The sequence below is a fragment of the Eleutherodactylus coqui genome, chromosome 3 (genome assembly GCF_035609145.1).
Source record: "Eleutherodactylus coqui strain aEleCoq1 chromosome 3, aEleCoq1.hap1, whole genome shotgun sequence".
In the NCBI taxonomy this organism is placed as follows: domain Eukaryota; kingdom Metazoa; phylum Chordata; class Amphibia; order Anura; family Eleutherodactylidae; genus Eleutherodactylus; species Eleutherodactylus coqui.
In genome coordinates this window covers 38,371,005-38,398,085 of record NC_089839.1, presented here as the reverse complement: position 1 = coordinate 38,398,085, position 27,081 = coordinate 38,371,005, and the positions used below count along the sequence as shown (strand labels likewise).

General features: G+C 43.6%; 1 protein-coding gene across 1 annotated transcript in view; it reads right to left on the bottom strand.

Moving 5' to 3' along the window:
• ASB3 (ankyrin repeat and SOCS box containing 3) overlaps positions 1–27,081 on the bottom strand; it is a 140,278-nt gene that overhangs the window by 70,411 nt on the left and 42,786 nt on the right. The window contains exon 4 of the mRNA XM_066595514.1: positions 1,350–1,462. Within this exon, the coding sequence (XP_066451611.1) occupies positions 1,350–1,462 (113 nt within the window). The remainder of the gene's footprint in view (positions 1–1,349; positions 1,463–27,081) is intronic.

The following is a 27,081-nucleotide window of genomic DNA, read 5'->3' as shown; positions in this document are numbered from 1 at the left end:
CCTACCGCTGCTCTCCGGAGCTTCACCGCGCGTCCTGCAGTCCTCGTTTGCCCACAAAAGAATTTCCTGGGTACGAGATTCAAAAAATCAGTCTCCTGGAAGTGATGGCTCTGACTGGTTCTCGAGCGCTGCTCAGCCAATCAATTCTGCGCTCGATGAACCAATGCGATGCGTGTGATTAGCTCATCCAGCACTACATTGATTGGCTGACCAGCGGTCGAAGAATCAACCACAGCCATTGCATTGGTTCATCGAGCGCTGCATTGATTGGTTCTCGACCGCTGGTCAGCCAATCAGAGCCATCGCTTCCCGGAGGTGGGATTTATGAATCCCCTAACTAGGAAGTGATCTTCTGTGGGCGAAAAAGGACTGCAGGACGCGCGGAGGACCCGGACTGAGCCTGCTAGGTAAGTAAAATGAAAGGGGGACTGAGGTCCTCCTTTTAATACCGTATCACAGGAGGATGTTTTGTCCCATTATGGGGCCATGATTATCACGGGTGCATAACGGGACTAAAACATGCCCATGTGAAGAAGCCCTTAGTGATGAGTCAGTCAACAAGTGACTAAATTAGTGATAAATTAGGTAGATTATCCTCCAAATATACACATTTGGCCTGGAATACACTGTTTTGTGTGTGTGTGTGTATATATATAGTGCTCTGGAACAAAAAAGGTCATACTAGCACTACATGTAAGGTAGAGTAAGAGAGTTTTGGAAGAGCTCAGGCTCAGGAGCAACCTGACAGTGGGTTGTGGTTTTGAAGTGAATTTCAATAAAACAAGCATTGTTTAGCATTCCAAACCTCTTCTACTAAGTCTTACAGTGCCAATATGACCTTCGGTGTAACAGTTCACTAGGCTGGCAGCAACTACTCACCGTTGACCCATGTTTGATGGGACTACCCACTGATAGCCCCTTTATGGAAAGACATAGCCATGCTCTATAAAGCTCTGTGTATAATATACCATAATAATGCTTCCCCTTACTGCCCAATCATTAAAGCATGGATATACGAAACTGCTGGTGTCCAATTGGCCACAACGGTCACATACCACATGATCCCGTAACCAGAAGTCAGGCAGGACTGGACTGGTGGAAAAGCGAGGGAGGTGAATATACAAATTTTTTTTACTTGCCCAGCCACCTCATAAACTGGAGGCTTAGGGGAATACCTGCAGCTGTAGTTACATGCGGCCCCAAAACATAAGGGTATAATGGTAAAATGTGGGTGGATGTTTTACCATTGTTTCAACATGGAATAGTTAATGAAACTAAACCACGCATGGCTTGAAAGTATACATGCAATTTCCTTGGCTTTCCAGAAATGATACAGTTTTGCAGCTTACCATAAATGAAGCCTGATGAAGTGGATTCCATCCTGAACAAGAATGTGGCCCATTAATATTTGCTTTATATTTCAGCAGTAGCTTGACCACACCTTCATTTCCGCTCTCTATGGCTGCGGTAAAGAAAGACATATGTTAAAATATGGATATACTACCATAGGCTCCTCCCATTAGCAAACAGCAAAAACACACCTATTATGGAAATTAATATGCATGTCAATGAGTTAACATGAAATAAATTTATATTGGCAAATGACAACCACAACTTGTGTAGGAATCATCTTCAAATAGAGTACTGAATGAAGACCAACCAAGCAGGTATGAAGACCGAGCACATACCTTTGTTGTCTACTATGAATCCAATTATGGACCTTAGTTATTTTACACAATGGATTAAATGTCTTATGAACAATAGAATCTTAAAGGGGTTCTGTCATTTAAAAAAAATCCTATACTCATCTATTCCTCCCCCGTCAGTCTACTTACCGCATCTTCTTCTTGCTGATCTTCTCTTGTAGTCTTCCCCAGGTCACCTCACCTCCAGCTGACTGATTCTTTGGGTTCCTGTGACAAAGCAAACATTCACAGGCAGTCTTCTTCCTGCCCGGCAATGAACGCTACATCAGCATTCACAGCCTAGCATGGAGCGCCAAGATATTGCAGAGACTGCGCATGTGTGCTGTCTCTACAATAGATCATCATTCCCTTCTAACCAGTGAACGCTACGTCACAGGGATGTAACCTTCACTGACCTGCCGGAAGAAGAATGCGAGGAATGCATACTTCATAAGAAGGAGAAAAGGGTCTGGGCGGCTTGCGGTGAGCTGACTCGGGGGACTGGAGAAGATCAGCGAGGAGAAGATGCGGTAAGGAGTCTGCCTGGGAAGGAAAAGGAGAGTATAGAATTTTTTTTCTCTTAATGACAAAACCCTTTTAAGGGCACTTGCACACAAATGGATTTGCATTGCGGAATCTGTGGTTGGTATCCGCACTGCGGTTCAGCAGCAAATACGGTTCACAGCATGCTATGGGAAATCGTTTCTTCCTGCACACTCACAGAAACAAATTGCCATTTCTGTGAGCGGAGGAAAAAATCTCAGCATGCTCCATTTTGATGCGGTGTCTTTAAGGACGGCTTCCATTGAGGTCAGTGGAAGCAGTCCTACTCGCGGCTCTACCACAATTGACATTGCAGACAGGTCGCAGATTCTGTGTCACTGCCTAGCGATGGCGCGGGAAAAAATAAACATTTTTAAAAAATCTATACTGTGCATGTCTGACGGCGAGCTGCCGGGTCCATCTGTAGTATAGATGAAGACAAAAGACAGATACACAGGGTCGCCAGCCAGGCACAGGGTCTGACTCCTCTGCAGGCTCCCGCATGTGGAATCTGACCCCTTCGTGTGTAGGCGGCATAACCTAGAGAATCCAGTCCTGTTAAGCTTGAGTGAATGGAGTCTGAGTGCGCCGGAGATCTCTTCTGGCCGCCTCCATCTATTCAATGCAAACAGGCTGTCTGTTATTCTGAGCAAAATGTTGCTCACTAGTCATCCCATTCAATGAGTTGAAACAGAACGACTGGCGACTACAAGTGTTCAGTTTTCCTAAAACAATTATCCTTTTGCTCTGATATTGTAATCACTTACTTATATCCATGTCACTATTACACATATAAAAAGTTTTATTTGATTCTGACTGCTTCTTCTAGGGGAGGCATTGTTTTTGACAATGAGTATACGTGGCAGTTACTTGATAACCTTCTTTTTCTCTGCGGTCTGTCTTTTATGCTCTTTTTACCTTTTCTGTACTGGCAATCATTTCTTTATAGACTGAAGTCCTGGTGATCATGTGATAGACTTATGTTTATACACAGCAGCCAATCAAAAGAAGAGGCAGAGCTGCAGGAGGAGGGAGAGATATGAAGCCTAAATCGGTAGTGGCGTATTATGTCGCCACCGGAAGTAAGGGGTGGCGACAAAAGGCAGCAGTTGACAAATGTTAACGCCCCCAGTTTGTGATTGGCTGGGGGGGGGGGTGCCTAAATTGGGAGTTTCTGGCCCAGTGGTACAGCAGAAGAATAGAGGACGGCAGTAGCAGGAGCAGCACGGGCTCCGGACGAGCAACAGAGAAGAAGGGGAAGAAGAGAGGACGGTGGTGGCGGGAGCAGCACCATCACCGGCCCTGGACGAGCAACTGAGAAGGAGGGCAGCATTGGGAGCATCCGCGGCACCAGCAGCACAGTGGACCACTGAGGAAGCACTCAGTCAGCGGGGGCACATGCCCAGCCGACCGCAGGAGGAAGGGGGGTCGGGACTGCAGTTGGCCGGAAGCCCCGTGTCAGGAGCGGGGGCACTGGCGCGATAACCTAGAGTGTGCCACTGCAGGGTGAGGGCAGCTGTCAGCGGAGGAGCGGTCCACCAGGGAAAGAGCACCGTGCAGCAATTTGTGGCATGGATGGAGGGTTAGGGTGAGGGGTAAATGTAACACTTATAAGAGTAAGGCTAACTGTTACACTTACCCCTCACCCAAACCCTCTATCCCTGTGAGAAATCACGGCACGCTGCTCTCTGCATCCCCAAAGCTGTGCTGGGTCCACAGCCAATCGAGAGCTAGGGGTGTAACAGGGGCTTTTCTCCTGTCAAACCCCTAGTTTCCGGTGGCGTCAAGGGCTCCTGCATTTACCTCCTAAAAGGAGACCCGCTGACAACTCCTTTAATTGTCGGGCAGTATTTTCATAGGTCACATTATTTACATCACTAAATTACAGCTACCTCCATTGCCAGTTTTCTTGGACGGATGTATTAAAAACCAACAAAACATGGGCTTTATACAAAAAATAGAATTTCTGCTATTAAAGATATTTAGATTTTCGACGCCAGCATTATCTTTTCATGCTTAATTTTGATCTACTAAAAATGGGAATTTTTTCTGAAGTAAATTGCCTAAATTGCTAATGTGCCACAATAATAGCACAACTTATTATAATATAACGGAGGTAAAGTAGGCCATTTATTAAGAGGGTTTGCTAGCATTTAAACCTGTGTTAACAGCAGGGACACTTGTCCTAACAGTGACCATAAATATAAAGCAGAGAGGCTATTTGCTGCCACTGAACAGTCGCAGCGTGCGGGCTGCTGGGTAAATAAAGAGCAGCATCAGTTGATAAAAGAGGTGATGCAGAGAAATATCAGGTCTTCCACTTGAAAACAAAGTAATATTTCTGATGTAAAAGCCATAATTACTCAGAATATTTCTGTTTTTCTGTTTACCATAGTTTAATGGGCATAAAGTTAACTCTTCAAGCTCTTCAAAACAACCTTCTGGTCCTGGACAAAGAAAGGTGGTGGCACCGCTTCTCTGGCTACCTGATGTCCACTAAGCATTGGTAGAGAATCAGCACTATACTGTGCTTTGATTGGCTGGTACTGCTCACGTGAGCAGTGCTGACCAATCAGAGCAACGTGTAGGGTGTTAGACTACTGACGCACTACCAATGTACGGTGTTCATCAGGTAGTCAGAAATGGTGCAGCCATATTGGTTTGTTCAGGATCGGTATCGCTTTATCACATACCCTGGAAGAAAAAAAATTAAACTTGACAGGTACTTCTGAGTCCATACATGAAGAATCTGTGCCACCACTAGTAAGCTTCTTATATCCTCTAGCTTTTAAACATAAGGCAATGCTACTTCCCTTCAGACACAATACCATAGGTCTCATAAGGACAATATCTGTCACCTGGTCAAGCATAGACTCTAAAAGTATGCTTATGTATGCAGCATCTCAAGACTTATCTCGGTCATCCTTGTCTTGCAACCAATCACTGAGATTAAGGCTGGTCTCCAATATTGGTTGCAAGACATGGATGACAGAGGTAATTGAAAAGCATGTATTTTTCCTTTACACTCGCGGATACGAATTGTGTATTTTGCGAGCAGAAGAAAAATCGCAGCATGCTCTATTTTTACGGTGGATTCCATACAGACGGCCTCTATTAATACCAATGTAGGCCTCCGACCCGCGTCATCACTAAGTGACAATGCAGGAAATACAAATGAAAAAAACCTGTACTGCACATGACCGCCTGCGAGCCTCCGGAGTCATCCACAGTACTTGTTAGTGCCATACACAGGGTCACCGGCGGGGCTCACAGCCAAGTTCAAATGCTCGTCAATTTCCGGCACTCTCATTGAAATTAATGAAAGTGCCAGAGATTGTTGAGCACTTAAACTCAGCTTTTTTCATCGCTCTTGTTGAAATGAATGCAGAAGTTGCCAAGCAGGTCTTCTCCAGCTCCATTCATTTTTCTAGTCTATCAAGGGATACTGTTCTGGCAATAGGTGAGGGTTCCAGTGCTTGGATTCCCAATCAGCTAGGTATCCCCTATCTTGTGGATAGCTGATAACTTTACCAGAATACTCCTTCGACAGGCGAGTACTGAATAGTATAAATTTATTCACTTTCCTATTAGCTATACCTGACAATGTTCCCGTCTCCGCTCCTGACCACGACTCATAATACGGACTTTGATGTCTGTCCTACTGTACCATTTTGTGTGTTGCTCCTTATATCTTCCAGTTTGCTCTTAGTTTTAAAGTTGTGCTGCCTATCCCAACCCCAATTTGTATGACTACGCCTCTGTTCCCAAGCTCAGGTACCACACCTTGGTCTAAAGTAGCATCAGTTGCCACTTTACTGGTTCTACTTCCACAGTCGTGGCCTGGGGATCCCACAATGAAGCCCACATCCAGACTGGGGAGGTTAAAGAGTAAAGACCAGGGTACCTTGGGTGACATCTCAGGATGGGGCCCTCAGACTAACCAGTGTGTGGCACAGCAGTTGCACATTGGACAATCCTGACAATTTTCCTAATTTTTTACCGCTAAATTTAATTTCTGTAACATGAGAAAGGATAGTTGTCAAAAATAAAGGAATTAAAACATCCAAAACACAATAAAAACTCTGCACTATATAATAAATTAACCCAACCAACCTATCATAAATTACCTATCCCCCGATTCTTCACATCTGGCATACAGACTATCAATTTCCCCCTAAGCAGTGCTCGGCTCCCATACGCTGCAACGCTATAAAATCCTGTACATTTACATTGCCAGCCTTCAGCGTTCAATCTATTTCTCCTTTACCAAATGTAAACCAACTTATTAGGAGGCACAAAGATTCCCGTTAGTGAGACTCAATTTTATTTACATTAATTTCCATTGAATTTACATTGATTTTATATTTCATCCTTCTTACGAGGCTCATCATGCCCGCACCGCAAGTCATGTCCGCCGCCATCACTCACTTGTGCAGGATAGCTCTGTAATTAGCCTGCAGATAAGTAGCATCCCCCTGTAGTACATGCCTCGAAGTACATTGTAAACCTGTAATGCTTGGAAAATAAATAGACTGATAGAAGGAAGCAGAGCGTTCATGGCTTTTAAACAAATGCAAACTATTTATTAATAAACATCCATCAAGAAACCCAAGACACTGTTAAAGAGGTAAGAAGGGAGCATAAAAAACTAATTTAAAAAGGAGAGGTAAACACGGAAAATAATTACATTTATATCATGTCGGTAAGTCAGAGAGAGGTCTCGTGACAGCTTCGGAATTGTAGAAATTTATTGGAACAGAGCTTGATGAGATTCGTCATGGGAAAGAAGCTGGAACAAGGGGTCAAAGGCTCAATGAGACAAATAATCCATACATAATAGCAGTAATGATGATGTTAAGAGCTGTCAGGTCTTTCTCACCTCCGGATAACCATATAAACAGAGTTTTTACATTATGTCCCAACATCTCTTTAGCTCTAGAGGCTTAAAAAGCCATGATGGGCATTCTCTTCCTCAATGACCACCATTTACGTCAAGCTTGGCCTATAGAGTTTCTTCGTTATGACCAGTCTTCCCTCTGGCTCTTCAGGCTTCAAAGCCATGGTGGGGATTCTATTCCCCAATGACCACTATTTCTGTCAAGTGTGGCCTACAGTTTCTACAATATGTCCTGTCTTCTCTCTGGCTCTTCAGGCTTCAAAGCCATGGTGAGCATTCTCTTCCTCAATGACCACCATTTCTGTCAAGCTTGGCCTAGTTTGATCTTCCCTCTGGCTCTTCAGGCTTCAAAGCCATGGTTGGGATTCTCTTCCCAAATGATCACCATTTTCATCAAGCGTGGTCTACAATTTTTTTAAAATGTCCCGACTCCCTTCTGGCTCTTCAGGCTTCAAAGCTATGGTGGGCATTCGCTTCTTCAATGATAACCATTTCTGTCAAGCGGTATCTTTTATCATCTGTAACATTTTTAATTTTTGGGCTTTTCTCTACGATGTCCCAAAATGAGAAAAAGTGTCGACTATTTAAAGCTATGGAATCATTAGTAATTAATTAAAAGTCAAGAAGCTCAATAGGGATAGCATTGATGCCCTATATATTTTTACCTGATACTGATGATTTTGGGGATAATAATGTGAAATATACAGGTCATATTACGAGCAGTAATACTTATATCACTAGGATTCCTAAGAATAAATTCAATTCCTCCATACAACTCTGTACCATTCCCATTTAGAATGTGCTCCATGACTGACAATGCTGTCCAGTCTACATCGTGTGCCACCTAGGCAGTCCTTAAACAGCCATTCGAGGGTGCATACTGCTATACGAGAGGTTAGCGTGCTGCATATTTGGAAGGCAAGGTCCTGGATCCAAATGTGCAGCTTGCAACACTGCGATCCATTGACACCATGGAAAGGAGTTCGCTGCTCTCTGAACAGGCACTCGCTGGGGTAGAGATGTAGGAGTGAATGGTAATATGGGAGGGGAGGATAAGATATCTGGGTAACAGAAAGAGGGGTAGAGAGAAAAGATCCAGATAGGCTAGTCCGGAACTGGCACACCCCAACAAGTTTGCAAAGTTGGCAGATGAGGGAGATGCCATTTCAGGGTTAGCAACACAGTAGCACGACATGCTCCCTGACCACAAGAGAGGTCTACTCCAGTAATATGGGGAATAGGAGAGCAGAGCAGTCTAGATAGGTCCTGGTAGTGGGAGACTCGATTATTAGGGGACAGACAGGGCAATCGGCCACAAAGACCAGGGTTGTCGAATGGAGTGCGGTCTTCCTGGCACTAGAGCTCAACACATCAGATTGACAGGTTACTGGGAGGGGCTGGTGAGGTTCCAGCGTTCATGGCATACATTGGCACCAATGACAAAGTCAGAAGTAGGTAGAAGGTCCTTAAAAACGATTTCAAGGAACTAGTATGTAAATTTAGGGCAAGGACCCCCAAAGTAGAATTCTTCTGAAATATTATGATACCTGTACCACGTGCCACACCAGAAAGGCAGCAAGGGATTATGGAGGTAAACAAGTGGCTCAAGGGTTAGTGTAAGGAGTGGTTTGGGTTCCTGGAGAACTAGGACAACTTTGCTGTTGGCTACAGGTTATACTAATACACAGCAAATGGTACTATAGACTGACCAATCCCATGTCAATGGCTCCACCAATCATAGTATGTTGCCAAAGCGTGCCCAGTACAAAGCAGGTGCGGCTGTCTCAATAGAGCGTGTGCAGGCACTTAGAAAAAGTTATTGAATGCTGCCCGCATCAAGTGAACATGCTCAAGTACTTGGAAAATATAGCAGCACAGCTCTCTCAATAGAATCTGTTCAGGCAAAATATCATGCTGGGCATGCTCAAGCAACATACTATGATTGTATTCTGCTTCCTGCAGGTCAGCGTACGCTACGACACTAGTGCCTAGCGGGGAATACCGAATCCCCGGCAGCCTGCTTTAGTGCGCAGGCGTGGGGTCTCGCTGCTAATGTTCATATAGTATGTATAACATTGTTCTCCCTCTTTTCAAGTCACTGGTCAGACCACACATGGAATATTGTGTACAGTTTTGGGCACTGCTACTCAAGAAGGACATATCAGAGCTTGAGTGGGTGTAAAGGCGGGAAACTAAAATACCCAGACAGGCTACCAAAACTGGGATTACTCAGTTTAGAAAAAAAGACGTCTTGGGGGTGACCTAATAAATATCTATAAATATATCAATGGTCAATACAGTGACCTCTCCTATCATCTGTTTACACCCAGGACTGTAACAAGGGGGCAATCGCTACAGCTAGAGGATAGAAGGTTTCTACACCGACATAGAAGTGGGTTCTTTACTGTAAGAGCAGTAAGACTATGGAACTCTCTACCTGAGGACATGGTGATGGCAAATTCAATAAAAGAGTTCAAGAGGGGCCTGGATGTTGAGCGATACAATATGTTATAACTGGGCTTGAGTTTCTCACAGACCAGCATGATGCCCCTACTTGTACTGAATTAGCATCCAATATTGGCTCTAATGCAAGTACCCACTTTTGAGCCTCTGATCAGGAAGGGGAGACTGTACATTTGGAGTCAAGCTTTCTAGAATTCTCCCAGGTGCCAGTTTATAATGATGATTAGATTCTCCCTATTTCTAATAATGGGCCACTACCAAGGGACCCCTCCCATGATCAAACTTTTCTTACTACTGGCGCAAACTGCCTCAACCACCCCACTAGTGACAAATAATGCCATCATGCCCGATAATACTACTGCCCCACCTGTATATTTTTTAGAGCTACCCACTCAATTGACCTCGGGGTTAATATCCATGCTTACACCCATCAGTCATTCCCCAATGGTGCTCCTTCCAATTATGAAGAGTGCCAAATGCGAAAACCAAAGGTTCATCGTCTGTCCACAAAAAGAAAGGCGAACCAGATGATGCAGGAGGGAAAAAATATCCCAAAAGAAAAAATATATATGTCAGCAAAGAAACACCGAATCAACCAACAGAAATCTTCAATTTATCCAAATACGTTTTGAATACACATGAAATCTCCTTATTATCGAAAGGTTTGTCTTTTTGTTCCGCCACTTCCCCTAGTATTTTCCAGCTCTTTTTTTAGACCTCAATAGCTTTGTCCGGAAACTTACACTAACACAACATATTTCCATTTCCACCAGCCACTCCAACACACCTCCCTCAATCACCAATTCAACTGAACTTGACCCAACATCTACTGAAACTAGGTCATTAGGTCATTAGTCAGTAATGAATTGCACACACTACCACCCATTAATGTGAAACATAATTTGACTGGGGGCGAAAGGGCAGGCATTAAAGCTCTGAGCTCCAACTCGAATATTGTTATCAGCCCAGCAGACAAAGGGGAGGAGAGGTTGTAATACAGGATAAGGTCAATTATCTGAAGAAAGTGTATAATATTTTATCTGACCTTCATTTTTACGAGAAATTGACATACAATTCTTCTTCGCACTGCAAATCTCTGTATGACGCTTTTATTAATTCTCAATTTCAACAGGGCATTCTTAAGAAAGAAAAAGACTTTCTTACAGTCAATGAACCATCCCTACCCTTGTTTTATCACCTTCCAAAGATACATAAATCTCAATTAACCCACCGGGACGACCAACTGTGTTTGGTATCAATTCTTTCACAAAGGTAATCTGAGCCATTTTACAGACCTATACCTGCAGAAATGGGTAATGAAACTAACGTCCTACTTAAAGGATTCCACCCAACTAATTAGGGATCTAATTGATTTGGATGGCCCTCTCACAGCATTTCTTACAGCGGATGTAGCAACATTATATTCCAATAGCTCTCACACTTATGGTAATGTGGCAGTTGAAGGTTTTTTTTGGTTTTTTTCACAGGACACTTTAAAGCCCCCTACACAGGAAGCCTCTAATTTCTTTCCAATATGAAGAAGATCGAATTCATATGTCTTTGGGTTTGAGGGCTCCTCATTCCAGCTGGTCAATGGTAGTGCTATGAGCATGCGTCTTATGCGGGTCTTTTTATGGGCTACTTTGAAAACGTGTTCTGGAGTCAAAATATTTTTCCCAGGAATCATGTGGTTTATTATCGTAGATACATAGACGACCACTTCTTTTTGTGGAGAGGTGACGAACACATAGCTACTGATTAAATCTTGTGGACCTGGGTCTGACCTTGTCACATCATTTCTCTTTTTTTGAAGCAGTCTTCCATGATCTCCTTCTTACCTGCAATCTAGACAATTCGATTCACACCAAAACACACTACAAATCAGTAGACGTAGTCCTTGGTTACTAAATTGTCCCCATTTGGCAATTTAAACGGGTAAGCAGAAACTGACGTCTTTCAGCTGCAAGAAAATATTCTTGAGAATTGTATTCATGAAGCAACGCTATCCTAAACACTTGATAAAGAAGGCTCGTAAAAGGACCAATCAACTCTCCGGGCTGACTGCCTGCAAACATTTTGTTCTGCATGGTGTACTACGTCACTTCATGTTAACCAGCAAAATTGATTTCTAGTATCTCACAGTTACTACGTTACAGCAGATTCCATTAAACTCCGATGAGATTTTTGCGTTTAGGACCGTGTTTAAACTCTGTACCCTGGTCTCCCAATAGCTTGAATGAATTCAATAGTCATGTCAGTGGTAAGTCTCCTTATACCATTTTCCTTTATTAACTAAAGGCCCATTTAGACACTACGATTATCGCTAAAAATTCACTCAAAAGCCATCTTTCGAGCAATAATAGCAGTGTCTAAATATGCGGTGATCGTGCACTGTTTGTACACTATTCCTGCATTGTTGATTTCTAGCAAGCAAAAAACCAGCGATGAGCCTTATCAGCGCAGCGCAGGGAGCTCTCAGCGGGATACCAGCTGATAGCATTCTTCCAGCTGGTATCCCGCATGGAGCTCTCAGCTGGTATCAGCCCAGCAGGATACCAGCTGAGAGCTCCGAGAACAACGCAGCTGTTTGCAGAAGATAGCGCTCTTTACACACCAATAAGCTCTTAAGTAGCTAATTAGCTACTCAAGAGTTTATGTAAAGTCATCGCTCAAAACGGTCACTCAAACTGCCATTTGAGCGAATTTTGAGCGATCATATTGCCGTGTAAATGTCTTGTTTTTTCCTCATTGCACTTTTTGTCTGCCTGCTTTTATCCGTATTTTTATGTTGCATAGATTAGTTTTAGGATAAGTCTTTTGATATCTTGAGTAACTGGTCACCCCGGTAAATTTTTCATGCTTAGTATTATTTATTACACCTCGATTAAATTTGGTTATATGCCACGGCACATAAGCCATCGCACAAAATGGATTGACCATATTTTCATAGTATTTTTTTTTACCATCCTGTGATTCACTTCAATTGCTCCTTTAAATTCAGCCACAGAAACTTTACATACATTTGTAATATACATATAGATTTTTTATTACGATTATTTTTATGACTCCTTTTAGGTCACATTTTACAGATGTATTTTATGTTCTAAATTTCCCGTTCTCATGATCCCGACAATATTGCCTCTATTCTTTTCCCATTTTTCCTGAATGTTTTTTGACTGGTGTTCCCTGATTGGCCAATCCATTTACTGCTACTTCTCCAGAATACTTTTTCCTAAGTTGCTTACTTTAATTGTAATGTCCTTTTATTTTTATATTGTAACCCATGTTATTTTTACATAGTATATTTCATATTTTGGATTTAATCATTCTTCGTGGGTTTCTGCAGGGTGATCAAATAATTAGGTAATTTTACTGGGTCAAGCGCTGCGTCAATCACCTACTGATTATTAATTGATTGCTAAGGATTCCATAACTTTGAATAGCCGCCGAATGGACAGGGTAATTAACCAAGTTATACTCCATCTGTTTAAGTGCCGGCCTAATTATTTAATGAATTGGTTGTCTGTTTATTTATATATTATTCAATTATCTTTGATTCTAAAAGGGCTATTAATCTGGCAGCACCCGTTTGAGGCAACTGTTCAATATGGGAATCCCGTCATTTGATTTGCTTATTTTGCTTTATATATGTATTTTGAATCTACTACTTTCTGTACTCGTGTATCGCCACAGTCAAGTCCCAGTGTTTTTCTTTGTTTTGTGGATTCCGTGCATGCCGTGGGCTTTAACTGACATCCTTTTAAACATTATGAGCTCATGTAACTATTTAATCTCCCCAGCAGCCATGTGACTTGATCACGTGACTGCTGAGACATCACCCGCCGTGGTTCCCCTAGCTTCTAAATGTTCTCCTATCTTTTCTCTTATGAATGAGCCAGATGAAAACACCAAAGTGATGCTGAAACGCATTGCTTAACCCCTTAAGGGCCAGACACTTTACCCATGCGGTGGTTTAACTGCCATATTTTTTCCTTCAGCTACCAAAATTATTTTTGCTGTGCTTTTTTTCCGTGACACATAGGGCTATTTTTTAATAGCTTTTTCACTTTTTTTTCAGTTTTATTGCGGGTAAAAAGCCAAAAAAGAATGATTTTTTTTTAACATTAATAGTTTTTTTTGTGGTTGTTAAATTAGTATATTTATGCTAAAATAAAGTAAGGGAATGGGTTCCTCGTTTTGTTTAGGATGTTTTGATATAGAATATGTATTGTTTTGGATTACAGGGCGCATATGGTTTGCTTGGCGTCAGCTTTGGGTTATTTTCCTTTTTATGTATATATTTTTATTTTTTTCTGTAATTTTGCTTTACTAATATATGTACTTATTTTTTTTTACTATCTATGTCCCCCATGACGTCATATAAGACCTCTGGGGGACAATCACATCTTTTTTGTTTTTTTATTTGACACTCTTCCACTGTAGCTGGGGCAGCCATAGGAGCTCCAGTTACAGGGAAAAACATCCCCCTGTAGTGACATTAGTCACTGAAAGAGCTGATCAGGGTCTTATAGCACCCTGCAGCTCCGCTGTGCCAGGAAAACCCAGCAGCCAGCTCGTGTAGTGGAAGAATCTCTTCCACTTTCACTTGTTAGTACATAGTGCTCATGGAAAGGCATGAAGGGCTTAAAAACCCTCCTCCTTTCTTCTCCAGGTTCTCAGCTGTGACTAACAGCTGAAAAACCGTCCTGCTTCTGATTGATTGCAGAAGCAGGGGGTTTAATTCCCAGCCGTATTTTTACCATCAGCTGGGATTAAAGCCCAGGATCAAGCGCCGTAAATTCACAGTGCTTGGTCCTTAATGGGTTAATAAAAGATTATCCTCATCCCTACAGCGCATTGAGTCCCCTTCTTTCTGTGTTCATTATAAAATTAGAATGGGCTTACTATCAAGCTCGCCTCTCAATGCATTCAGCAGGGGCTTTCAGCACTCCCTGGGCAAACAATAGGGGAGGCAAGTATAACATTTACATCCCCAGCCTCCACGGATCACCTACTTTCAGCCAATAAGCTTAGCTTATAAGGCTAAAAGTAAGTGACAGATTACCTTTATGACTGTGTGGGGTTGAGAAATCACCAAACATATCAATATCAACTTCCTTCTTGGTTTGAATAGCAACAAATGCGAGTATTAATGAGGACAAGAATAATATATGGTTTCTAGGACAACACTAAAGTTGACCAAAATAAGAGGACCAGTCAGAATTTCTCAGTAATTCTGCATTAGGCTTTGAACCTTTAACTGTAAGTTCCTGTTGAATACACCAGACTCCTGAACTGTGAGGGAAGTTGTTAAAGCAAAAATGGGGCAGTCTAGTCCACTGGCAGATCTGCTTTTAGTGTTGTATGCAGTTGGACACAGGGCCTGATACTCATCTATCCAGGATCCAGGCTGGCTCTACCAGAACCAATGTCTACCCCAGATTCTGGTTTGCAGCACTAGCTTGCTTGGTCAGCTGATTGTGTAATGGGCAACCGAGAAAATTAAACCAAAAACAAAAATCACATCCACAAAACTAAAACCACACCAAAAAAGGTTAAACTATTTCTTTATCTGCAGATTTTGCTGAAATATAGTTTATTGTGACTGTTATTTACAGTTAGTGTATGCCTTTCCTTTTTAAGAATATCTACTGCTACTGACCTCTGGACTGACTAGGACCCTTCTCATTAAACTCTTGCTTTGTGAAGACTTTTAGTTCTATGGCTCTTACTCCGGGCTTGTTTACTGGTCTTTGCCAATTGTTATCCTTGATACCCGTGCTGATATTGTGGTGTAATTCCTGGCTTGTTTGACTATGCTTTGGTCTCTGGTTACATGAGTACCACCAATTTAGACTACTCCGGTACTGGTGTATCTTGTCTCCACCACAAGTATGGGTGGAGACGTAGTGAAGGCTGTATCCACCCCGTGTACGCCCACAAGATGCTGATTGGCTTCCTGGAGCAGGGTCCTAGCAGCGTGGGGATTTGCTTATGGCTGGGATGAAGGGTTAGTTTTAGTGTTAGGCTTACACTATCATCTGTAAATCCTTTGATGTAGGAGCAGGGCCACATTAACATGGAAGCATTTACAGCAAATAATGTACTCACACTGAAAGTAACCCTAACCCTCCATCCCAGCCATAATTAAATACCCATGCTGCTAGGACATTGCCGGCCGTGTAACATCATCTCCCCTCCAGACTCAACCCCCGACCCCTTCCCTCTCACCTCTCCCCTTTAGGCAAGGCATGTGCAGCCGCAGTTACATTCCCTGGAGCAGTGCTCCCAGCATCTCCTTCTACCCAGCGTCCGGCTGCATCATCGGTAGCCCTCCTGCCTCCTGTCACAGAACGTGTCCCGGCACTGTAGCGGTTAAAGGGGTTGTCCCGCGGCAGCAAGTGGGTCTATACACTTCTGTATGGCCATATTAATGCACTTTGTAATGTACATTGTGCATTAATTATGAGCCATACAGAAGTTATAAAAAGTTTTATACTTACCTGCTCCGTTGCTAGCGTCCTCGTTCCCATGGAGCCGACTAATTTTCGCCCTCCGATGGCCAAATTAGCCGCGCTTGCGCAGTCTGGGTCTTCTGCTCTCTTCAATGGAGCCGCTCGTGCAGAATGCCGGCTCAGTGTAGCTCCGCCCCGTCACGTGCCGATTCCAGCCAATCAGGAGGCTGGAATCGGCAATGGACCGCACAGAAGAGCTGCGGTCCACGGAGGGAGCAGACCCCGGCGGCCATCTTCAACCGGTAAGTATGAAGACGCCGGACCGCCGGGATTCAGGTAAGCGCTGAGCGGTTTGTTTTTTTAACCCCTGCATCGGGGTTGTCTCGCGCCGAACGGGGGGGGGGGGGGGGGGGGGTTAAAAAAAAAACAAAAAAAAAACGTTTCGGCGCGGGACAACCCCTTTAACCCCTCTCGGCTCCTCTCACTCACCCCTTTCCGCCTCCTGTCACAGACCCTGCCAGCACTGTAGCGGTTAACTACTGCTGGCTCCTCTCACTCACCCTGAGCTGGCACTTTTCTTTATGCCGTAGCAGCTACGGCGGTGTCACTGTGGGGAGACCGGAGGGTGGGAGCGAGCAAGCTATGCAGCCAAGGGAGACGGGAGTGGTGAGTCGCAGGACTTGAGGGAGCGAGCCGTGCAGCAAATCAGGGACTGGAAGTGTCACCTGGCTGTCAAACTGCCCTACCCTTGTTGACACCCACCACTTCTGATGTTGATAAGGTACAATAGTACTGACTACGTCCAACTGCAAGAACCTGGGGATTTCATGCAGTTAGGTACACACCTCTGTGAGGGGTTTCAAGGGTGAAACCTGCATAAGACCTTAGGTTGGCTTTACAAGACACAACAGAAGCGCCCGAGATTCCTTTCCAACGACTATCGTTCCTGTGCCTTCACACAGGAGCGTTAGTCATTCAGTTGATGGAAGCAAAGTACACCGGTGATCTCTTTTGGCAGCCCGTCTCCGCTCATTCAACAATGCGCGACTGTCTATTTGTACTGAGTGAGAGTCGTTCACTAGTCACCTTGTTTTCAGTGAACTACAATGAAGTGTCTGGCAAGCAATTTCTCGCTCAGTACCCCATTGGGTCCCATGTTTGCACGGGGCAACTATTGCTAATTAGAAGGAATATTTGGCCACCCTAGACTCCCTGTCCAGTTTACCCTATACAAATTGGATTGTGGGAACAAGAAGATCTACTGCTGCTGCAGGGAGCACAACAGCACCACTGTAGTTCGTTGGTTGTGTCTGACATTGCAGTTTAACCCATTTAAGTGAATACAAGACGCAGCCTAAGTAGAAGATTAATAATGTTACTGGGACAAATAAAGTAGACTACAGACTAAAGGAAAACTCCCATAACAAAATTAAGGAACCCCACAGTTGCTCAATAGCAGCTGTGTATAAAAAGTCAATGAATTAGTATATAAAGGTTTATTACTATAGAGAAGAGCAACCGCCATTGCACAGAAATTACGACGAACGCGGGAAACGCAAAAGCATTTAGGAACATTTATGGACACAGTTGCTGGAATAGAAATGCATTACGCGTCTGGAAATAGTTCTTAAAGTTGATGAACTGATAAAGAAGACCGCTGTGAAGATTACGGAGGACTTAGGCTGATGAACAATAACATTTATTTATATGGTTATAAACACAATGCATTTAATTTAAAATTGTATAAAACACATTATATTTCAGGTCTCATTGCCTTTGCAGCAGATAATCAGAATTCACGGATTTGGAAAGATTGCATAATCCAGAATTCTGCCGTCTTATAAACCCTGCATTCACATAAGGAACAATATTAGAAATAATGGCAACATAATGCTTCTTGAACAGCTAAAATGACCCAGTAAGGTGACAAAGCGGTGAACTCTTCAAGCCTTGAGAAATCATTGTCAGTGGATGCAACCCAGTATGTGTAGGCCTCTACTGCATGCTGTTTGTGCTATTCCATACAGAGGCATCCATACCATATATAAATGGGAGCCAGTAGGCGACGGATGCCGCTGTATGCCAAGACTGTAACATCCAGGGATGTATAGATTGGGAAATTCTCCCAATATTTACTTCCAATGGACACTGCAAAAGGCAGCGAGAGAGCAGCCTACAATGTAACCATGTAACCATTTGTCAACAGTGCATTTGAGAATATTTCAATCTCTTGCTTGTAGATAGATGGGTTCCACCCTGATGGCATATCAATAGCTTAGCCAATAAATGTATAATAGGAAGGAGTCTAAGCACTCATACAGCCCAATATTGCTAAAATTAAAAAGAAGTTAGAGCTTAGGAGGTCAGCTGCCATCACCTGACCTAAGTATATTAATCTGGGCTCCAGTGGACGACCAATGCAACCAGAATTTTACAAATGGCGACAAGATTTTGCAGTCTTATCACCATTTCTGACTTGCCCCACAGCTGTAGGTGAAAATAAAAAATCAAACCCTCCTCTCTGCATCCAAGACGACGTGAGCTAGGCATATTTGCTAAATGACCTGGCACTGGAGAGAACTTTCTAAAACATATACTACCGCTCGGGAGGGGGTGAGGGGCTAAATACTCTGGACCATATTATAATAATGTGGGGAAATGCTCTGAATGTGATCACTAAACTGCTGGGGGGGGGGGGGGGGGGAACGACACTTTGAACGGTTATATGTAATTTTATAGAGCCATGCATAGTAATACAGTACTTTTTTTTACTTTAAAGCAGCTTTCCCACAAGTTAAAAGTGCTTTACAGTCACGCTTTACTCCATGGTTACTGGTCAAGACCAGTGGCTGGTGCAGCCAATCACTGACTATAGAAGGAAACTGCTGTGGCCAATGACTGGCGGCACCAGTGACATATCATGGTCAGCAGCAACCATGAAGGAAAAAGTGATTGTAAAGGAATTTTAAAGTTATAGGAAAAACCCCATAACATTAAATTATATAAAATATTCAAATTTGGTGACTAAAAAGTTTGCTCATACATTTGTTAGTTCAGGATCCAATTGGTCCTTGGTAATCTTTTTATTCTGAATGGTTAATGTCTTGTTAGTAATACGCATTGAATGGGCAAGTAATGGAAATTATAGCTTATATTTTAGTGATTATGCACATGCCAGTCATCTTAAAAGGGTGTTCCCATCTTGGAATTTATGACATAGCCACAGAATATGCTATAAATGTCTGCTAAATGCTGCTTATATCTGGTCCCCTAAACCCATCTCACCACAGCACTATAGTAGAACTGGCTGTTCCTCACCATTTCTGAAACTCCTATAGAAGTGTATGGCACAGCCTGAAACTCGGAAGCTACGGAAACAGTAACGCTCATTGCGCTACCTTCTCTTCTACGGGAGTTCCGGAAACAGCATAGAGCAGCCAATGCGGCGGTTTCCATTTTTCTGGCCACCAGTGGCTGTGGCATAGGCCATGTTTGGCTCAGATGGGAATAACGCTTAGCTTTGAACAACTGCTTCTTATTAAAAGGTCCTATGGCAATAAGCTGGTCCCAAAGTGCAACTCTGCTGGGAGCCCCAGTGATCCGCTGTTATCCGTGAGGGAACAGTGTTTAATTCACTCATTCGTATCAGTGGGCTGTCCATGTAAGACAGGAAAGGTCCTCCTCCAGCATGGAGGTATAGTTGATGATCCTGACCAGAGGAGCCCTCTAGATCACCTGAAAACTGCCTAAAAAAACTACAGAAAAGTGGGTTTACTATAGTATTCAAGACCTTTAAATGGCAGGAAAGTAAATATTTGCCTATAAAACGAAGCCCTGGCTTGGACTAACTTTATGCTGGTTCCACATTTACCAACATCTTACAGCAACTTGTAATAAACAAGAATACCTCACAGAATGCGGCAAAGAAAATCCCAATTTCTATTAAATTTTATGGTGGTTCCCCTTTAATGGGTAAAGATAAACATGTTAGGGTCCGCTCATATCTGTGTCTTCGCTGTTATTCTTGCTATCAAATCTGAAGGAATTGCCAATGGAGGAGTTTGACGCAAGTATGAACAGAGCCTTAGAGAAAACTGCATGCGGTACCGGAATAGCCAACTTTCTGTATTTTCATCATATTACTAGTTACATTACTATCCTGGTTTATACAGGCTCATCTTCTGTGGTGCCACAATCATGACAGATGAAGTTTGCAGAAACATATGGTAGCAACGTATTAGGAGAAAGCAGATGACTATAAAACATGAGTCACTGCATTGTCTATGATAACACAACAAAACCTGTCAGAGATATACAACCCCAATTCCAAGAAGGTTGGGACAATGTGGAAAATGTATATAAATGTGTTAAGAAAAAAAAAATGCAATGATTCGGAAATCTCATAGAACCATATTTTATTCACAACAGAGCTTTTATCTGTGTTGCTGCCATCAAATGATATGGAAAAATATTTCACTTTCAACTTTAACTGCAGGCTGGAGTCTCCCTGAAATCAAGGGGAGTTGTGCCTGCAATTACAAGAGCTGGCCACTACACAGGGTCGGAGCAGCAGCTTCCGCTTTGACCCTTGTGTATGTCAGCACTACCAGCGGACACCCAATCAGCTAAATCGCTGAGGGATAGGTCATTGGTAGTGTTTTCCTGAAAAACCTTTTAACCCCTTAGCACTGCAGGGTGTACAGTTACGTGCTGCAGGTTCGGGTATAGAGGGGGATCGCGGGCTGATCCCGCTCCATACAACAAAGGTGCTGGCTGTTTCTTACAGCAACACCCACCCGCATCAGCCCGATAAGCCAACTCATCTGAGTTGTTAAGCCTTTAAATGCCGCTGTCAATTCTGCCAGTGCCATTTAAATGCCTCGACTGGTGTTGGGGGTCCCTTACGGCCCTCAGTGATGAGATTGCGGGTAACTGTGCGGTTGTCAAGGCAGCTGGGGACCTTCTAAAATGCACCAGGGCTGTCATACCAGACTGTGGCTTGATAGATTGCCTGCCAGATTGTGGTATAATGTAATGCTGTGGCATAACATCATACTGCAGGAGCGATCAAAGCATTGCAAGTTATTGTCCCCTGTGGGGACTAAAAAACAAAAGTAAAAAAAAGGTTTAAAAAGTTTTACTAATTATTAAAAAAAAGGTAATAAAAGTTTAAAAATAAACCATTTTGCCATATTTATAATAAAAGAATCTAAATAATACAACAAAAATACATATTTGGCAATCGCTGCTTCTGTAAAAGCCCAATCTATCAAAGTAACGCATTATTTACCGCGTATGGTGAACATGTCAGAAAAAAATAAACAATGACAGAATTGTGCTTTATGGTCTTCCAACCCCCCCCCCCCCCCCCTTTGTCTCAAGATAAAAAAATGTAATAAAAAGGGATCAAAGGTTGTATTTACTCCAAAATTGTTCCAATAGAACAACTACAGGACGTCCCGCAAAAAAAAGAAATGAGCCCTTGCACAACTATGTAGACAGAAATGGATAAAAAAAAGGGCCATGTCCTTAAAGGGGTTGTCCCGCGCCGAAACGGTTTTTTTTTTCTTTTCAACAGCCCCCCCGTTCGGCGCGAGACAACCCCGATGCAGGGGTCAAACAAGAACACCGGACAGCGCTTACCTGAATCCCCGCGCTCCGGTGACTTCTTACTTACCTGCTGAAGATGGCCGCCGGGATCTTCTCCCTCGGTGGACCGCAGGGCTTCTGTGCGGTCCATTGCCGATTACAGCCTCCTGATTGGCTGGAATCGGCACGTGATGGGGCGGAGCTACACGGAGCCCCATTGAGAAAAGAAGAAGACCCGGACTGCGCAAGCGCGTCTAATTTGGCCATTAGACGCTGAAAATTAGACGGCTCCATGGAAACGAGGACGCTAGCAACGGAACAGGTAAGTGAAAAATTTCTGATAACTTCTGTATGGCTCATAATTAATGCACAATGTACATTACAAAGTGCATTAATATGGCCATACAGAAGTGTATAGACCCACTTTGTTTCGCGGGACAACCCCTTTAAGCGGTTAAATGGCTCAACACAACTAACATAACAAGTTGCTTCCCCAGATTCAACAAAAAAATGCCACTTTTCATGACTACTGCAGTCTCAGAATTATTCAACCCTTTCATGGCCAGCATCTTCAGTACTCAGTACGCATTTTTGGGATTAAGATCTGCTGCAAACATGATCCCTAGCAAGACAGCAGCTTCTGAGGAAATCCCTCATGGACAAAGGCCTCCAGTTCAAGAATATTCTTGGATTTGCGTGCTGCAACTGTTTCTTCACATCCCAGAAAAGATTCTTTATGGGTTGAAGTCAGGTGACTGACGGCCACTCCAGAATCTTCCAGGACTTCTTCTGGATCCAAGCCTTGCCGGACGGAGGTACTCTTGTCCGGCAAGCTTCAGCCCCCTCACAGAAGGCATGACGCTTTCTCCTAGGATTTCCTGATGGTTTATTGAATAAGTCATCGCATAGCTTCACTGTAGGCAGGGTGCTCAGCGTATGCTTCATTCTTCCTCCTCTAGTCATACCGCTGATCCATAGGCCTGAAAAGTTCCCAAAACTTCTGTGGTTTATTTACATGGTTTTGAGCCGACTCTCTTGAGCTTTTGAATCATTAGAGGTATACATGTATGGGTGGAGACCTAGTGACGGGCTGTATACGCCCACAAGCTACTGATTGGCTGCCTAGAGCAAGGTCCTAGCAGCGTGGGGACCGAGGTTTACCTTGGATGGAGGGTTAGGGTTACCGTCACCGGCAGCCTACCATCATCTTGGGCGACAGCTCTGCTCTTCTGCACCGGCATATAATGCTTCCGGAAAAATGCCTTCCTCTGGCAGGGCTGTCAAGTATGCTTACCTTTTCCACGCCGGCCTACAAAGGCCGCCTGGCCTGACCTGACCCTCCTGCAGTGCCAGCGCTGCTTGTGGCGTCAGCCTCTTGAAGTGCAGCCGCTCACTCTCCCCTTTCGCCCTGGGAACTCTGCTGGGCACTGCACTGTCGGCTTCCACTATGTGGTCCCAGCTCCCCTGCAGTGTGTTCCTGCCATGACAGCCCCAGATAACGAGGACGCTGTTCCATAACGGCCACCCGATCAGTCTCCCCGTCTGCCATAGCCCACACCGCTGTAAGCAGTTCCATCGGTGCACCCGGTCACTGTCCCCTGGAGCAAGCTCCTAGCAGCGTGGGGACTCAGGTTTGCCTTGGATGAAGGGTTAGTTTAAGTCTAACGCTTACATTAGCTAATAATGCTTCCATGTGAATGCCGCCCCGCTCTCACATGGAAGTATTTACAGCTAATAATCTAAGCCTAACACTTAAACTAACCCTAACCCTCCATCCAAGACAAACCTCAGTTTCCACGCTGCTAGGACCTTGCTCTAGGCAGCCAATCAGTAGCTTGTGGGTATACATTGGGCGGATACAGATCATCACTAGGTCTCCACCTATACTTGTGGTGGAGACAACATACACCAGTACCGATAGCTTCTTCTTTTTGCCCCGTTCAGGTAGTGTAGCCAGTGTTCCTTTAACATTGAACTTGCAAGCTGCTTCCAGTTGCATCTCTAGGAACCTTCAGTGCCTTTTCTATCTTTTTGTATCCTTTTCCTTGTTTGTGCAAAATAATGATCTTCTCTTTTAACTTTTTGGACCACTCTTTTTGACTTAGCCACGTTTCTAACATGCAATCAAACGTCACAGTCAACAAAGCCCTAGCCAGTCAATGTATTTGATGAGGCTTTTTTCCTCGTGCACACCTGAAGTAACCAATGAAGCCCTTGATTAGTTGCATCAGGTGTGCTTGATACAACATGTGATTTGCAAATGTGTGCTCTTAAGAGGGGGTTGAACAACTGCAATAGTCATTAAACGTGACATTACTGTATATATTAAACTAGGAGAAATCACTTGATTAGTTGTGTTGAGTTACGCAAATTGTTCTTGTTTGACTGTTTTTGGGGGTTTTTTTGCAAACAGTTGAAAGTTTGTAAATTTATACTACATAAAAATCTCTTATCTCAGGCTCATTTCATTAGACTATCAGCAGTTCCGATCTCTACTTGGTTTCCACGGAACAGCTCATCTGCGAGAGAACCGTCTGAATCAAGACAGTAGCAGCTAAATGTCATTCCAAGTTTCACCCTGAGGAAAGATCATTTCAGCTCCTTAATTAACAAAAATATCCTTCGTAGAATTAATTCTGTAAATTGCAACAACAACATCCCAACCATAAAGCTTTACTGGGTCTTACATAATATATGAATGCAAGCAATCTGTAGGTTACTACGCATCACAGCTATACATTCCCCGGCTTATACAAAGCATGTCATCGGAAAAGATGATATATATTACAGGAAAAGGTGGGAGAGATGTACGCAGCTCTATACGTAATCCCTGCCTTTTATATCCACCGTATTGATTGCACCAGATATGAGCGCAGATGAGTTTATTCATTATGTGACATACAAGGAGGCTGAACACAAATAAGTCATTGTTACACTGTATCTCCAACTCACTGGTTTGTGTGTCTTGACTAGTGATTGAACATTAGCATTTCGAGAATGCACCTGACGCTTAGTTAGAGTGCCCCCTGGTGGCGCTGAGAAGAAATGCAGTCTATCGGAAATTGGTCATGATAGCTGCAATAACATAATTGATATAAACAGTTTTGCCAGTCTATAGTGATTAGATGAATCAACAGGGACAGAGCGTGGACAGTGGCGATACATTTATACGGAGCTGCTGCTTTGGTATGCACAACAGGATATAAGAATTCGAAGGCGGAAAGAAATGTCAAAATGCAGAAATCCATTAGCAAATGTGAACATGGCGAGCACAAAAATGAAATGAAATTAGGCTCTATTTACATTTCCCCACCAATTCATTTATTATCCTCCCCTTTGAAGCGCTCAGTTTTGGATCATTTGATTATAAAATGGTGTTAAGTTTTTTTCTTTTCCCCGCTCCCTCTTCAGACTGACTCAGGCTCTTGGTTACAGTGACACCGAGTGGCGATTTTGCTTTAGTGTAACGTCAGGACGATAGTAAAACAGCACAAGTGGCCACTTTACTCTTGTAATTATTCCAGCACTCGTCGGCCGTCTCACAAACACTTAAAACGACACTAAGACTCGATTCATACAAGAACGCCAATGCAAACAAAGATTACGGTATTTGATGATTGCTGCAGCATATTTTATGAATTCTGCCACGAAATTAGAATTTTACAAATAATAGCATCCCTTGTATTTATAGGGAGCCCAAAAGAACCAGATTTACATATATAACAATAGTAAACTTTATAGAACCTTCTGTTATACAGGGTGGGCCTTAGAAAAGTAGACCGCTCCTAACAATACTATGGAAGTAAGAACGAGCAAGTGGATTGCTTTTTTTTTCCCTCAAAGCTTTATTGATTTACTAACATGTTATAACAGATGCGGGAAGTGGTCCTTGTTCACTTCTATGCACCTGTGGGCATGTTGCAACATATTTGCTGATACTGCCTGCAGCTCTTCAACAGTGATGCTATAGATAGTGTTTGTTTCTTTGAGTTCGTTCCCAGTAAGCGGGTTATTAGTGTACTCTTTCTACTTTAAAATTGAATGACCTCAGAAGGTGTGGGGGGGAGGTGTATTCGGGAGAATCTTTTAAACTAGGGGCTCAGACCTACGGAGATATACCACAGTGTAAGGACTTTCCCGTTGCTTCCCGTGACTCCACACAAATCAGAACCTTGGGCCGAACATCCCAAATCTGGTTTGTTGTGTATGCCTGTAAACCGGATCAGGTGGTGATTTGAGCTTTCATTCTGCATGCGTGCAGAAGCCTGGGAAAGCTGCGTACAAACCACCTGTATTCTAAAGACTCCGCACTTGCAATCCCGCTAGAGTAATCGATCGAGGCTCTGCCATAACGAGTGTTCACCGCGGTGAGAGCACTCAGAATAGTCGATCCGTGACAAATTGGTAATAGAGGAGGAAATCGATCGGGTTCCCCCCATCTCTCCCCGCTGTGACGGCATCTTTTCTAGGTAATTTGTCTACTTTCATGCTGATTTAGCATGTGTTCACATGTGGTGGATTTGGTGCAGGTTTGCCATAGTGGAAAATCCATACCAAAATCTGCATTAAAATCCATACCATTAGTGTGGGATTTTGATTCATATCTGCAACACACTACAACCCCCACCTTAAGGCCTCATGTCCACGGGCAAAAGAAGAATTAAAATCCGCAGCGGATTTTAACTCTTCTCCTGCCCGCGGATCCGCATCCCATAGGGATGCATTGACCACCCGCGGGTAGATAAATACCCGCGGATGGTCAATAAAAGTGATTTTTTTTAAAATGGAGCATGAAAAAATCTGGACCATGCTCCATTTTCGTGCGGGTCTCCCGCGGGGACGGCTCCTGCAGGCTTCTATTGAAGCCTATGGAAGCCGTCCGGATCCGCGGGAGACAATATTCGGAATTTACTCACCTGCTCCGGTTCTTCCCTTCGCCGCGGCTCCATCTTCTCTCCGTCGTGGCCGGATCTTTTTTCTTCGGGATGGCGCACCCGCGGGGCACGTCACCAACGTGCCCTGCGCATCCGCCGGGCCAAAGAAAGAAGATCCGCCCGCGACGCAGAGAAGATGGAGCCGCGGCGAAGGAAAGATCCGGAGTGGGCAAGAGGTAAGTTTATTCTTCTTTTCAGCGCTCATGTCCGCGGGGCAGAAGGGACCCGCTACGGATTCTCCATGGAGAATCCGTAGCGGGCCTGATTTTCCCCGTGGACATGAGGCCTAAAGGGTGAAATCTGCTGTGGACCTTTGTTAAAATCCGCACAGCAAAATATGCTGTAGATTTGGGTGCATACCTACACCAAAATCCCCCACGTGTGATTGCACGCTAAAGGGATATTTTTGACAATTGACCTATCACCCATCTGTAGGATAGGTGATAAAAAAAAGTCTGATTGCTGAAGATGCAATCGCTGGGAACCCACCGATCATTAAAATAGGGGACCCATGT